Source organism: Gossypium hirsutum, chromosome D06 (genome assembly GCF_007990345.1).
Source record: "Gossypium hirsutum isolate 1008001.06 chromosome D06, Gossypium_hirsutum_v2.1, whole genome shotgun sequence".
In the NCBI taxonomy this organism is placed as follows: domain Eukaryota; kingdom Viridiplantae; phylum Streptophyta; class Magnoliopsida; order Malvales; family Malvaceae; genus Gossypium; species Gossypium hirsutum.
Genome location: NC_053442.1, coordinates 61,856,720 through 61,872,440, shown reverse-complemented (window position 1 = coordinate 61,872,440; position 15,721 = coordinate 61,856,720). Strand labels below are relative to the sequence as shown.

The following is a 15,721-nucleotide window of genomic DNA, read 5'->3' as shown; positions in this document are numbered from 1 at the left end:
AATTCATGATTAGATTGAATTGAAAATTTTTATATATATTATTTTTTATAAATTTTTAATCATTTATTACAAAAAAATAAAAAATTTATATAAAAAATTATATATATATATTTCATGATTAGACCTTTACAAATTTTGTTCTTTGCATTATAACATCTATCTCGCCATCTAAATTAAAATTTTAATCATAAACTTAATATTTTTTATTTAGATTTATTTATATAAATATTTTTTGAGTTTTTTTGTAATAGTAAAATGTATTAAATCTTTCAAAATTGCCGTATAAAAATATATTTTTTATAAAATCTCAAATAAAAGTTATTAAATTTTAACTCTTCGATATCTTTTCAAGTAGTATTTGATTTAATTATCATTTACTCTTTCAACATTTATTGGACAATTTTAAAAAATGATTTTTTATATGAATAATAAAAAATTTAATCTTAATTTGATTATTTATTTTTTTAAAAATATTTTAAAAAATTATATATAATAATAGAAATCGAGAATGATAGAAAATCAGTGAATGCACCCATTTCTAAATTATTTCACCTAATTATATGAATTAGAATAATTAAATTGTAAAAAGAACTAGACGGACCAAAATAGGACAAATTTTATTCTAAAGTGACTATTTTATGTTGTTTAGATTTTGATTTACTATTCGCGACGTTTAAAATTATTTTACCAAAAAAAAAAAAGAAACTTAACAATGGAATGCAAACAAAAATAGTCATGCAGTAATGGTTTTAACAAAAATCTTTTGAATAATTAAGTGACTTAAATGAAAAACTTTAAAATAATTCCATAATCATTTTATAATTTTCTTAAAGTTGAATGATATAAACTCACTAATAATTTAATAAATTTCAACCTACTTCCCCCTAAAAAATGATTTTTATATAATAATAGAAAATCATGGGTAATTTCTATACCTATTATTATCAAATGATTAAGTTATCCTCTAGACACAAGGTATATATTATGCAGGCTACTTTCGTGGTCAATATTTTTAGAATTGGATCAAATCAATCACCAATTCTTGATTTCATCAAACCTATCATTATAATTCATATATATATATATATCAAAAGCATGTCAGAAGAAATACATACAATAAAATCATATAAGAATACAATGCCGACTATAGTTCAAAGGTGTGATTCTTGATCATATCAAGGTTCACTACCAATTATTTTGACATATTCTTATTTCTTATTTCAACCCCACATCCCTGTTTGAATATATATATATATAATCCAATAAAAATAAATAAATCAATAAATTTTAAGTATGAGAACAAAAACTTGAATAGCAAATAGTTTAAACTGACAAAAGTAAAATACCATGTATTTTGATACTGTTAGTCAGGTTCTCTCATTTTGATCTCTTGTCTAGTCATATCGGATAATCGTAAACTACTCATATTCGGATACTCAGACATTAATATAAGAATACAATCACTTAACTTAAGAACATGATGAGCGAAACATATTCATATTCAACATATCAAATATTTGAAACTCACTCCCTAATACAAAGCTACTAACATTTAACATATGATTACACAGAGAGTTGCATGAATACACAAAGATAAGCAAAGATCCCACAAGTCTCCAATGAAAAGATACGATAATCCGACGACTCTCTAAATACATAAAAATCTACTTGCTCTCAGAATACAAATGCTTAAAGCTGCTAGCTATTCCCTCTAAATCACACCCTTACTAAACTGAGAATATAACCTCACCAAGCACAACTCTATTTGGAAGATAACGATTGTCACCGGTTCCAACATCAAACAGCCCGAATTCTCATGTTGCCAGCTTTCAACTCTGCATGTTAAACAATGCCGGAATTCGACTCGTTTGCCTCTTCCATTCGGCTAAGCTTTTCTCCTGCTAGCATCAAACGTCAAAAGCACATTTTTCTACTTATTCCATGTTAAAATCTTTATTGTTCAGACAAACTAATTCCAGGATTGAAACTAACCGATTGTAGTTTCTAAAGAAACCAAGTCCTCGGTCTTCCCCTTCCCCTCTTCTTGACAGGATACGAAGGAGCCGGTTTTTGTCCTCGATTAACATGTGTACCCATTGGTGACACATTTTGGCCATTGGAAGTTTCAGCTGTAAATGGCTGAACCGGGGCAGGAGTTTGGATTGATATCGTTTTGGTTAGGGTTAGAATTTGGGTTTGATCCACTAAATGGGAAAAATGGGGAAAACCCAGACGGGAAAGGGCCATTAGGAGGCACACAAACAAACGGAGGACCCTCGAACGGCTTCGGAAATATAGAAACCAAGGTACGCACTGGTTTTACATCCAAAACTTCAGATTTATTGATTGAATTTGGATGAACGGTGTTTCCACCCATCACTTCTTCCATTTCAAACGAAAATCAAGTCTTCCAACCACAAAATTTATGCACTAACCCTAAAGCCCCAATGTGAACCAAAATTACAGCAATATTAGTCCCTTGAACCTTTTTCTTCAAAACCATGAAAAATCTATATAAGTGTCCTCCATCTTGACTTGTTTATGCACTAAACAAAGCTCCTATGTGAACCAAAATTACACAAGGATCAGCACTTTGAACCCAAAATTCTTTCTCCTTTTTTTTTCTCTTCAAAACCAGTAGAAACCCACTTCAGTTCTTCACCTGTTTATGAACTAAACCACAAAAATTACAGAAAGATAATCCCTTTGAACCACAATTTTCCCCTATTCTCGTCAAAACCAGGAAATACCCACTTCATTTTGAGTGTGCCTGTATTTCACTCTGAGTCCCTTTTGTGAACACCTTGAGCCTTGAGTGAACATCTTAGTATATGTGAACTGGGGCCACAATCCTCTCTCGATTTGTGCAAGTTGGATAATTTAAATGAATATAAATACCAAACTTTATTATATACAATATAGAGTTGTAATGTTTTGGGATAAATTTATCATTCAATAAAAAATATGAATATGGTAGGGAGTTGACTACATTTCGTAATCAATTGTCTATCATTTTAGAGAATACCGGTGATAAAGATGATTAACCACTGTTGTGACGCTCATGATATTAATAAATATGGTTTTGAATGTTTTATAAGAGTACTTAAATATTTTCTTAGAAATTTTGAAATGAATTTTTGGACTATTTTAAAACTTAAATATTTTAAATAATTAAATTATAATTATAAATAATGATAATTTTTTAATTATTTTTTAAGTTCTTTTTTATTATGCATGTTCTAAATTTTTATATATATTATTCTTTTATAAATTTTTAACCATTTATTTAATCAAACTAAATAAATTGATTGGATTGACTGAATCAAGAATTGGTGATTTGATCGGTTGGACTATTAGTCCGGTTTTGCAAACTTTGGTAGCATAATAGGTTAGACTTTTTCAAAATTTGTTTTTGGTAGTATGACATTTATCTCGCTCTTTGAATTAAAATTTTAATAATAAACTTAATATTTTTAATTAAATTTATTTATATAAATATTTGTTGAGTTTTTTTTAATAATAAAATGAATTAAATCTTTCAAAATTGGCGTATAAAAATATTTTTTTATAAAATGCTCAAATAAAAGTTATTGAGTTTTAATTCTTCTATAGCTTTTTGGAAAGTACTCTAGATGATTAAAGAGTTATTAATTTTTTAAATCATCAATATTGTTATTATTTCATGATTTTGTTTTCATTATTAACATCAATTCTAATTGTCTTCATGATTGTAGATGTGCTTTGCTCAAATGAAAAGCACCAAAAAATTTATTTGGTCAAAGGAGTTTACAAAGGATTTGATATTTCATTCCTACTTCTTCGATGAAAGGATGCTCAAATTCTATATGTGATTTGGTTTCAGTGTCACTTTGTTTAAAATTTATTCGTTAAAGATCTATTTGTGTTTGTATGATTTGGTTTCAATATTAGTATGAGATTCATCTATAATTTGTTTGGGTTTGTTTTGTGATTTGTTGGATCGGAATTATGAAAATTAACTGTTTTTTATAATTATTTCTTATTTAAATTATTTCAGCAATGTTAATTAATTTAATTCTATTTACATTATATATTAATAGAATTTTTGTTAAAAATTATGCTTGTTTTCGATATAAAAAAAAATATACCTAAATCAAATTTTCAAATATTTTTAAAGAAATAAATATAATATATAAAGCGCAATCGAATTCATGTAATTCAAATATTTGATCCATTGTTAAAGTGAAATGTTCAGTTGAACACCTTAATTTCAAATTTATACATAAAATGTATGGTTCAATTAAGATATCCAACTATTCAAATTTATAAATAAGGTTAATTCAAATATTTGGTACTCTTACTACGATAAAGTAGTAAAGTGTTCAATCCGACACCCTAATTTCAAAATATCCTGTAAGGTATTCAAAATTTTATTTTGTTACAAAAGACTACATTTCATCACCTATATATGTCTAACACTCACCATATTAGACTCTTTGTTTTTCCATCTAAGATCTACACAACTTTCTCCTAAGTTTTCTTCCTAAAAACTTAGGACAATACCGAAGTAATACTCTTGATTTTTCACTCAATACACCCAAAGATACGTTCCTTAATGAACAAGATTAAGTGCTCTCAGATCAATACATCATCTATATAAGTGTCCTCAATTTATAAAGAATCAAAACTTTCTTATCAATTACAATCAATCTCAATATCCCCATAAAACCAGCATGACTACTATTTAAAGAGAATATCTTCAACGACCTCAATATAAGTATTGGATCTTCAGGACGAGCTTTCGTGTTTATCCAATCCGATCCAATTTCTTCAAAGTTAGGAAAATATTTTCCTCAGTTCAATCCATACAAAACTCCTAGATATGTTGTTATAAACAGTTTAGATATTAAGAATGGGTTTGCAGTCATCAAAGTACTAGCAAGAATGAAAGCCTAAAGATTTTCCTTATAAAAAATTGCCAACTTAATATGTCAAGTATCTGAGCTGAACAATGTCAGGCAGTAATAGACACTAGCTTTTCTTAAGCATTTTATCAAACAGTTTCTATACGCAATCAGGCTTCAAGCCAACTTGGCCGCAAAATAATGTCTGCCTCACGCTTCCACAAGTATCACTCCCAGGTGAGACAACACATTCCCAGGTTGATACAGATGCAGCAGAGCCACCCGAGACAGGTTCACTGTTTATCACCTATTCAAACTAATAAATATATTACATTTTTAGAGCAATAAAAACAAACTTTTTAGAGCAATAAAGAAGAAGCTAAGAACTTCTTCCTAAACTAATAAATATATTCAAGCTAAGAACCTTTGACACAACACATTGCTTCTGCTGTTAAAATCGTGGCTTAGGTTGCTAATAAAGAAAAAAAGAACTAAAAGAAATTGTACCTTTGACATTTTTAGAGCAATGAAATAAGTTATATGGCTGGCAATTTAAATAGGATGCTGGAAGTCATTAATCAGAGAACCAATCAGATAACCAAATTTTATGCTTTATGCTCTCAACTCTCAGACCAACTGTAGAAAAGTATTATCTGACACTTCAACACAACTATCTAACCCTTGATCGTGTTCTTGCTGGTGCTTCAAGAGCCGGCCTAGAGGGACTAGTTGGTGCAGCCTGCAAGATTCAAATATCAGAAACAATTTATTTATAACCATAGTGAAATCTTAAAACCAAAGAAAGAAAGAGAGATAAAGGAGAAGATATGGTTCATTGCAGTCCATGATTATCCAGTAGATGAGAGATTTGACCATTGCTCTTGGAGGCTTGTCTTTAGAAGAAATTTTCGATTGGGAAGAGATGCTTAATGATCTTAGATACACCATCTCTATTCATGAGCTGGTCTCCTAGAGAGCCGATAAAATCATTTGGCAGCTTGATGGCTAAAGCAATTTTGTAAGGAATCATCTTGGTGGTCAAATCTAAAGTTGATGCATAGACATTTCTTACTATCGCGGCAGGGAGAAGGACTCATTTTGGACTGCCTCGGATGTTAGTTGGGTAAAATATAACACGGGCTCATTTTGCAAAACAAAGTTATAAACAGATATGCGCCTGCGCCATTTCATGAGGTCAGATTAAAAGAGAAAAAGGACTTCAACGAAAGTTTTTGATGGCTACTGAATCACTTACAGATGAGTGCTGTTCCGAGCACAGCTGAATTCTTGCCTTGAATTCTCATCACCAAACCAGCTTTGCCAACATCTTGCAACTTAGTTGTACCTACGGAATCAAATGTACCTGCGAAAAGAAGAACTATTTCATGCTTTGGTCCTTGCATACATCACAAGCATGGTCATTACAACAGCAAGTAGTTGATGTTTAACCTAGTTTTACAGTTTGAAGCCCTGATGTTATACATGTTATACGGCAACCGGCTTGCTCCAATTTATTGGCAGCAGCAGTTGATCTTTTTATTAATCATGTGGAACACCCGTGTCCGATACATACTCAACAGAGTAAAACATACTGAACCCATAAAACCACTTCAAGTTGCAATATATGAAGCTAAGTGTACGAATGCAAAGTAAACAGGGAAGGAACCTGACCTCCAAAATTGCACAAGAAAAATCAGGAAAAAATGAGTGAACCATTTGTCGATTTTCCCATCATGCAAATAATTTATGCCGTATGCTGTTTTCTATAATAAAGGGTGTATTCATGTAGGTTTTATTAATGAAGTAATAATCCACATGTAGATCAAGTTACAAACCTGCATCTGATGACCATGCAATTCTGATTCATTTAACAGTAGAGCACTTTGAACGGCATCAACTTCAACAGATTCAACATAGGCAAATCCTTTAGGTTGACCAAACTTGTCTGTCAAAATTGTTACCCTGAGCACAAGATTGGAATTGCTGGTGAACTTCCTCATGTGTACATGCATTGTCTACCTGATGTTACAAAGACATCTAAAGAAATAGAGAGTAAGAGAGATGTACAAAACATTGAGATTATTTATTAATTGTACACCTAAATAGTCTACAAGGTACCTAAACAAGCCAAACAAAGCATATGCCAAACTAAATTAATGTTTCCCCTGAATAAGATTTAATTGTTCATGCACATGCACATGGACAAAACAGAGCATTTCAAGCCACACGTACACAAGCATAAAACCAAATTGGGTTGAAGGGATCAAACTGGTAGAACTACTCCTACATCCTTTGGCCAAACTAAAAAGCATGATCACAATTCTATTTGAATAAAGAAGGATATCAGAAAACCATATAAAACAAGATCTCAAAACATCCTGACAAAGCATACTCCAAGCACCAGCAGGAGGGGAAACAAAAATTTGCAGCTCGAAACCCATGTTAAACCCCTGTTTTGCCAGCCACTTGATTGGCAGTCCGTGGGAGCTGGACAATGCAAATATCACAACCACGTCCTCACAGTTCGACTATATTTTCTAACCAATGCCAAGTTATGAGAAGCAGCCTGGCCATCATTCAACAGCTGGACAGCTTGGGAACTGTCACATTCCACCACTACCTTCTTGAATCCCTTCTCCCAAGCAATGGAGAGACCATGAAAAATGCCCCACAATTCTGCTCCAATCACAGTACAAATCAGACAGCTAATAAGGTAAATGTAGATGACTTAGCCAGTTAAACAAATAAAGACCGTTCAAATGAAAAAAAGGGTTGGTAAACCTCACATTACCAACTTAAATAGATCTGGAATCGACTTCCTCCTTTTTAGCTTGGGTTGCAGAAGCCATAATTCAAAAAAAAAAAAAACAGAGTAAAATTAATAATAAAGAAATTATTATTCAAATTCAATGAGAAAAATCCAAATAAGTGAAATATGATAAGTTATTTGTATTCATGTTGGAGAGTTTAATTTTTGCACTTCGAATATTCAAATTAACTTTGGATGGCACTATCTGACTGCGTTCGGTCTATTGTAATAGAATAAAGCTGTAACAAAATATAATTGTGATAAGTAATTTAATTGTTTGGTTAAATGGAATAAATATTCTAATAGTATAAGAAAAAAAATGAGAGTTATTTTAGCAAAATTTTTTTGTAGGTAGATGATTATTGTAATTAAATTTTAATAAAATTATTATTAAACGTAATTTAATAAAAATAATAAAAAATAATTTAATTATATTTTAATATAATTATTATTAAATATAATTTAATAAAAATAATATAATATAATATTAGAAAATAATCAAATTGGATGAACTGATTCAATTTAACACTGATTTTAGCAGGATCTTTAAGAGTAGGAGCTGACCCGAAAAACGAATCAATCTACTTGTGAATAGATGCAGAATCCATTTCGATTTCCCTAGGACAAATCATCAAAAAAAAATCAATAAAAATGCAAAATGAACCCTAATTGAATTGAACTTACAAAAAAATCTAGTTGATTTGGCCTTCAAGTTGATTTATTTCCTTTTAGGTTGATTTGAGCTTGAGATTGTTGATGGTCAAAGAAAAGAAAAGATGAAACCATTGAGAATCGGGGGAGAGGGGGGAAGAAGGATCATTTGGTGGAGAGGTTGGAATAGCTAATACGCCTCAAAATCATCATTCGACATTTTGAATTTTCAATAAACCAAACATTTGTTTTACTGTAAAATTTTGAACCGTGCCATAATGAAATAGCCATTTCATTGAACCAAACATGACATAATAGTTGTTTGGGATTCCATGTGAATTAGAATATTAGATCATGAAATGACAAAATATTTGCCAAGGATTAATTAGGTTGATACAAAATATATATATAAGGGCAAAAGACATCTATATCAAAATTATTGAATTTAAAAATAAAAAATAAATAGAATAATAATTAAATAATAAAGGATGTAGTTATGCTTTTACTTAAAATCCATTTAATAAACTTTTTTAGAAGTATGGCTTTTTCACCAAACATTAGAAAGGAGTAAAATTTAAAAAAATATATATATATAAGGATTAAATTCTAAATTTATAAAAAGTAGAAGGATTTGTGGTATGTTTTAACCTTTTTATAATACATGGTACCAATAAAAGTAAAAGTTGATATATGACAAATTCTTTGTAGTGTTACACTAATTTACATGATTTGCCTGGTTGATATCTAGGATTATCAAGATTACAAACGGTGATTCTGAAGCAGTGGATGCAGTGAATTCTCAAAACAGAATGGTAAAGGCTTTGGTTTCTCCATTTTTTATGTAAAAAAAGAATGACAAAGATAAAAGAATAAACAAAGGTTTTGGATTAATTATAAAGAGGTCCCTAGCTTTAGTCAAAAGCACGTACTAATCACTCAATGGATTATCGTGCTATGTTAGCAATCCATTAGTGGATTAATGGAATTTTTAACGATAATGACCAATTTGAACAATTATTTTAATTAGAGTGATTAAATTTGGAAAAAAAGTTTAGAGTGACCCAAATAGGACAACCTTATTTTAGATGGACTTTGGCTGTTGTTTACTCAAATAATAAATTAAGATAAGACTTTTTTTCATAGGTTAAAATGTTCCACAAGTCTCTTTACTTTTTGAAATTTTGCAATTTAATCTTTATATTTTTATTTTCAAGAATTTAGTCTCTCTAAATCAGATCTAACTATTAACATTGTTATTTTTTTATTAAATTTGTTGTTATATATAGATATATTGAATTTTATTTTACTTCTCAAAAATTGACGTAGAATTTTACAACCCCATATATAAAATCGAAAACTTTAAAACTTCGTATTCAACAGGTAATATTGTCTATGTGAGAAAACTTTTTAATAGAAAAATGACACATAATTCAATTTAACAAAAATTCTTTGATATAGTTATTAATTGAACTTCAATTATTAAATCAAAAGGATATAAATATTAATTTTTTTGAAAATAAAAGTTCAAACAAAAAAAATCCTTAAAAATCCAAGGTTAAAATGTGTCATTAGTCCCTATACTTTAACAAAATTTGAGATTTAATCCATGTACTAAAAAAAAGTTAAAAATTAAGCCTTTTTGTTTTTCTAATTTAAAAATATCAATTCAGTCATTATTGTTTTCCGTATTTCTTTTCAAAATTTATCAATTTGGCATGTCAAGTAGGCTATCTTAATATTACGTGATATATGATTGATAGAAAATAAAAATATTAAGTTAACAAATTTTGACAGAAACTATCAACAACAACGATGATTGAAATAGGATTTTTAAATTGAGAAATAGGAAGATTGAATTTTAAACTTTTAAAATCATGAACTAAATCGCAAATTCCATAAAATTAGAGAGACTAATAACAAATTTTAACTAAAATTAAAAGTATTTTGAATTGATCCGGTTTCACCTGACTCGACTCAACCCAGCCCAGTCTGGCCATGAACATAATGCTTATTATTATTTATTATATTTTAAAGCAAACCTAAGCTATCGACTGTTAATCTTATTTTATGGGCGCCTCTGTTCCTCGGCACCAGGTTTTTTAAACCCTTCCTCTCCCCTTTTCATTTTTCTTCATTTTTTTTATAATTTCTATGAAAATAGATTGTTTCCTTGTCTGTTGAACTCATAAGGACTCCATTAGTTATATATATATATATATATATTTACATTTTTTTCAGCTCATTTCTCGCTGATGAACCACAAAATTTCAAGCTTTCCATGAAAGTTTCTTCTTCAATCCTCAGCAAGCTCTTGTTCACCACAATAAAACCATTCAGGCAGATTCCTAGTAAGAAATTCTCATCATGTGCTTCATGTCTTTTAGAATCCCAACATTTCATCACTCAACAACACACTGAAGAATGCAACAACCCTATGAGTATGATCAAATCGATACTCTCGAAACGAGGTTTCAATATTAACCCCGAGAATCTACATGCTGTTGATTTGAATGAGTCAAATTTGATTCGGATTTTGACTGATTTATTCGATGAAAGTTCGAATTCTGAGCTTGCTTTGCATTTCTTCAAGTTGTCTGAGTATTGCATTGGATCATTGCATTCGAATAAATCGGTGTGTAAGATGATACATATATTAGTTTCCGGGAACATGAATCATATAGCGGTGGATTTTATTCTATATTTAGTGAGAGTTAGTGTTAGCAAAGATGTTCCTGTGGATGAATTGTTGAAACTCTTTTACGAGACTCATAGTGATAAAACAGTTTTACGAACTGTGTATAGCATGCTTGTTGATTGTTATATAAGAGAAAAGAAGGCTGATTTGGCATTTGAATTAACGTGCCAAATGAAGCATTTTGACATGTTTCCGTCAGTTGGCGTTTGTAATTCATTGCTTAAGGCGATGTTAAGGTTAAATCAATTGGACTTGGCTTGGGATTTTCTTGATCGAATGATGAGGCAAGGGATTCATTTGAATGTGTCGATTATTACTTTGTTTATCAACATGTACTGCAATAAAGGCCACCTTTTAAGTGCCTGGAAATTGCTGATGGACATGAAAAACTACGGCATTAAACCGGACATTGTTGCATATACTATCATAATCGACACTCTTTGTAAGATGTCTTGTTTAGGAGAAGCAACTTCGATGCTGTTTAAAATAACTAGATTTGGAGTTTTTCCGGATTCAGTGTTGGTTAGTTCTGTTGTTGAAGGTTACTGTAAAGTCGGAAGACCAATGGAAGCAATGAATGTTATAAAATTCTTTAATCTTAAAGCCAATATTTTTGTGTACAATAGTTTCATCGCAAAGTTTTGTGCAGAAGGAAACATGGTAAAAGCTTCTCTGATATTTCAAGAGATGCTTGAATTGGGCTTGCTTCCTGATTGTGTTAGTTATACCACTATAATTGGAGGCTATTGTAGAGATCGGGATATGGGTAGAGCTTTTCAATATTTTGGGAAAATGTTAAAATGCGGAATTAGCCCATCTGTGACTACATACACATTGCTCATTGATGCTTGCTGCAAATCCAAAGACTTGGAAATGGCAGATTATTTATTTCATAAGATGATAATGGAGGGTTTGGTACCGGATGTTGTTACATTTAACACATTAATAGATGGATATGGAAAGATGGGCCACTTACACAAGGCCTTTATGCTTGTAGATATGATGAGATCAGCTGGCATTTCTCCTGATGTTACAACCTATAACATTATTATTGATAGCCTGATTAAAAGAGGATTTACGAATGAGGCGAAAGATATTCTGAATGAGCTTGTCCGAAGGGGTGTTTCTCCTGATATGGTGACATTTACAAATATCATAGATGGGCTCTCCAAGAAAGGGGACTTTCAGGAAGCATTTCTTGTATGGGTTTACATGAGTGAATGCGCTGTGAAACCTGATGTCTTGACTTGCAGTGCTTTACTTAATGGCTACTGCAGGGAAAGACGGATGACAGAAGCTAATGCTCTGTTTGTTAGGATGCTTGATAGTGGGTTGAGCCCGGACCTGGTATTATACAATACTCTCATTCACGGATTTTGTGGCATTGGAGACCTGGACAAGGCATGCAACTTGGTGGAAATGATGATTAGAGATGGTATCCTGCCTAATAAAGGTACTCATCGAGCATTCATCCTTGGGTTTGAGAAAAAGTGGGTCAAGAACCCCGAAGAGACTGCAGCTTTGAAACTGCAACAACTTCTGCTGCAATATGATATCCATGTTGATGTCAGTGATTGTATAGATATGCCATAACTTTTCAGCTGATGTGCAACATTGCCTCCGAGGATTCCTCTAGCTGTATGAGCTGTAAGATGTCTTCATTTCATGCTTCTTTTATTTGTATGCTTGATTTAGCAAAGTTAAGTAGGATTTGCCTTTGATGTTTTATTTGTTATACTTTATCATAATTTTGGAATACTGTTCTGAGTTGCTGGCTCAATCTCTGTGACCTTCCAGGTGGTATTGTTGGTATGACTTAATCTTAACTGAGAGCTTGTCCATAAGGTGTCATCTTTGCTTAATAGTAAAGATCTGCTTTGGCACTCATGAGTAGTTGTGTTTGATTTCTAGGAGGCTGACTTTAAGGTATGTTTGTTCTTTATCTTTCTGTTAATTCTGCTAAAGTCATATTATGGCATATCTATGTTGCTTTGGCTCTTCATGTTGCTTGAAGTTTCCATGTCCAACTCATGTTTAAAATGGGGATATAAACCTCCAAGGACCCTTTAAGTACATGGAGAAACTTAGAAAAATTGAATTTACCCATGTTGGACATGTATTCGTATCCAACACTTGCACCCAAATTTGAGTGATAGTTGCACATGCATGCGTTCATGCAATTTCCTGACCAAACAACTTTTTTGAATTTTCATGCATCATGGATTCTTTTGATGGAGTTTTAGCTTGTAATGAGTCTGATCATGTATATCTGGATGAAATAATATGTTGATGCTTAGACGATAAGAAGACACCTCTCTAAGTCTCTCTCTCCTCCGGTCATTGGTATTTACAAGAATTATTGGTTAAATATTTTTGAAAGCTGATATGGGTTTTTGCTAATCTCTTAGATGTCTTGATCAGATCCATTTGACTTCATGTAGTAGTGTTTTATCGACCTTTTTTTATTGAACTACCTGAACATCCTCATTTCTAACCAGCAGTGAGGAATGCATGTGTCTTTGAATGAACATAAGTAGGATTGGATTTCTGCAAACTTTGAAGTGGTGTTCTTAGTTCTTACCTTGAGATGGAACTAGGTGCTGTTTTTTCTTTCTTTTTTTTTTTTTTTCTTTTTTGTATGGAGGAAATAAGTAATGGCCATAAACCAAATGAGGTCACATCTCTCAAGTGCTATCACACCGAAACTCCCCGGTTACTTTTGAGAATTTCCTATTTGTTTGATATACATATGTTGCTTTGGCTTTCATTTTTGTCAAAGAACACATGTCCAGTGCATATCCAGACATGGGTATAAGAATAAGTACACCATTGTCGTACCTGACTCATGCATCTGAGGGTTAGAAACATATGAGAGGAGGGCAAGGAAGGTTGGGGGACCCGCTACTTCTTAAAAATATAATCTTTTTACTATGATTTTTTTTTTTGTAGAAGATTTAAATTTTGTACTCATCAATGCTTATAATGTAATGCAGGTAACTCAAGGGTCTTCATCTTCAAAATGCAGATATTCTTTAAAACTTGTTGCAGATCTATGACAGCAATTACCTACCAAGTGTAAAGGTCCTTTGATTTTAATTGTCTCCAGTTCAAAAAGACATTTCTAAGAGGGCCCTGTGTGTTGAAACTTGTGAGTTCTTTTTCTTTGCATCTCTTTAATTCATTCAATTTTTTTTTTTTTTGATAATCATGGTGGAATCATAATTAGTACTCGTTTGATCATTTTACAGACATGTAATGCTTGTATATGTTGCTTATGATAAAAAAGATTTTGTTGGTCTAGTACCTTATCTTTCTTGAAATACCTATGTCCAATGCATTTTCAGACATGAGTTTGGGGATATACCTCCTCAAAGACCATCCAAATATATGGAAAAACTTCAAATGGAGATTACCTGTGTCGGGCATATACTTGCATCTAACACTCAAAGTCAAGTTTGAGTAACAATATAAAAGATATTGCTACAGTCCAACACCATCTTCTATGCCAGTGGTGCTAAAATCAACCATCTCATGTTGTGGGCGTTGGATGCTCGTGTTTGTTGCTGATTGGCTTCCGCCTTTGCCTCCGTGGATCCGAGATACCGGATTTGCTATGCTGTCTTGTGGGTTTGATGTGTAGGCCTCTTGTTATTTCTAATGCTTTGTTACTTGGTGTGCATGATTTAGTCTACCTGGTTTGTTATATGCTCCTGGTTTTCTTGATTTTAGTGGGCCAACAATATCCAACCGGACTTTGTAAACCATTTTTCATTTGAATAAATTCTTTATTTGTTAAAAAAATAAAATTGCTATATAAGTTTTAGGTGAATGTACATAGGAAGTCCCTCTATTTTAAGGACTGAATCAATATAATCCTTTAATCATTTAAAAGAATTAAATAAGTTCAAATTGTAGCGAAGTTAACATTTATTATTTAAAAACTGGCATAAAAGTTTTTTTTTTCATTTATAGTTTAACTCCAAATAAAATATTTAGTCAAAAAGCTTTTAAAATATAACATTGTTAAATATTAAATATTAAATATTAAATTTGTTGAAAATTAGACTTAATTTTATTCTTTTTAATAGTATAGGCTTACAAAAATTAAATTGATTTAATAATAGAGGGACTAATTTGATTCAATTTTTATAATAAAAGTACCTACTTGGTCAATTCGCCATAAGCTTTATATACACGTCTAAAAAGAAATCTTAATAACATGGTTTTACTAGGTCTAAACTAAAAGGAAATCTCCCTTGGAGGAAATTTGTACAGCTGTACATAATTTTTTATCCTCTCTAGGACTTGTTGTAAGATCTGCTGTCTGTCTTTTGATAAAAGTTGATGAATTTGCTTGATCAAAATAAAATTTAATGCTCTTGACGAGAACTCTTAGATAACCTTCATAACCTTTACATTATCAGACTGGATTAACTCTTTCATAATTCTGAATCTAAAAAAAAGTCAACCCATTAAAATACCCATAGCTTAAACTTCAAAGATTATCATTTTATTTAAGGAAATAGATCAAATTTATTGCTTATCTTTTAAGAATCTAACTTTTAATTTAATAAAATAATTAAAAAGCCCTTAAATTATAAAAATAGTAGTCGCTGAGGAATGCATTCTCAAAAAAAAAAAGAGTAATTTTTGAACTAAAATGAATGGTAAATTTAAAATTTA

General features: G+C 31.1%; 1 protein-coding gene and 2 long non-coding RNA genes across 7 annotated transcripts; 1 reads left to right on the top strand and 2 right to left on the bottom strand.

Annotated features, from left to right (window-relative positions):
* Positions 1-1,322: 1,322 nt before the first annotated feature.
* LOC107903377 (uncharacterized) lies at positions 1,323-2,939 on the bottom strand. The gene is made up of 2 exons (XR_001685788.2): positions 1,993-2,939; positions 1,323-1,898 (listed from the first exon to the last, which is right to left on the bottom strand). It is a non-coding gene; the product is annotated as an uncharacterized lncRNA (long non-coding RNA).
* Positions 2,940-4,388: 1,449 nt separating this feature from the next.
* Positions 4,389-8,568, bottom strand: LOC107903375 (uncharacterized). 5 transcript variants are annotated; one of them, XR_005915092.1, is made up of 6 exons: positions 8,377-8,568; positions 8,257-8,310; positions 7,670-7,713; positions 6,719-7,559; positions 6,139-6,246; positions 4,389-6,060 (listed from the first exon to the last, which is right to left on the bottom strand). It is a non-coding gene; the product is annotated as an uncharacterized lncRNA (long non-coding RNA). The 5 variants fall into 5 exon arrangements; XR_005915091.1 differs by having other exon boundaries at positions 7,675-7,713; XR_005915090.1 differs by having other exon boundaries at positions 8,257-8,568.
* A 1,827-nt stretch (positions 8,569-10,395) lies between these two features.
* On the top strand, positions 10,396-14,839 carry LOC107903373 (pentatricopeptide repeat-containing protein At2g19280). The gene is made up of 5 exons (XM_016829391.2): positions 10,396-10,437; positions 10,582-12,685; positions 12,836-12,964; positions 14,032-14,186; positions 14,383-14,839. The coding sequence occupies exon 2, from the start codon at positions 10,622-10,624 to the stop codon at positions 12,629-12,631; it is 2,010 nt and encodes a 669-aa protein (XP_016684880.1). The 5' UTR covers positions 10,396-10,437; positions 10,582-10,621; the 3' UTR covers positions 12,632-12,685; positions 12,836-12,964; positions 14,032-14,186; positions 14,383-14,839.
* Positions 14,840-15,721: the final 882 nt, after the last annotated feature.

Coding starts and splice junctions, on each gene's coding strand:
- LOC107903373 (XM_016829391.2), top strand. CDS start 10,622: ATGAAAGTTTCTTCTTCAATCCTCAGCAAGCTCTTGTTCACCACAATA.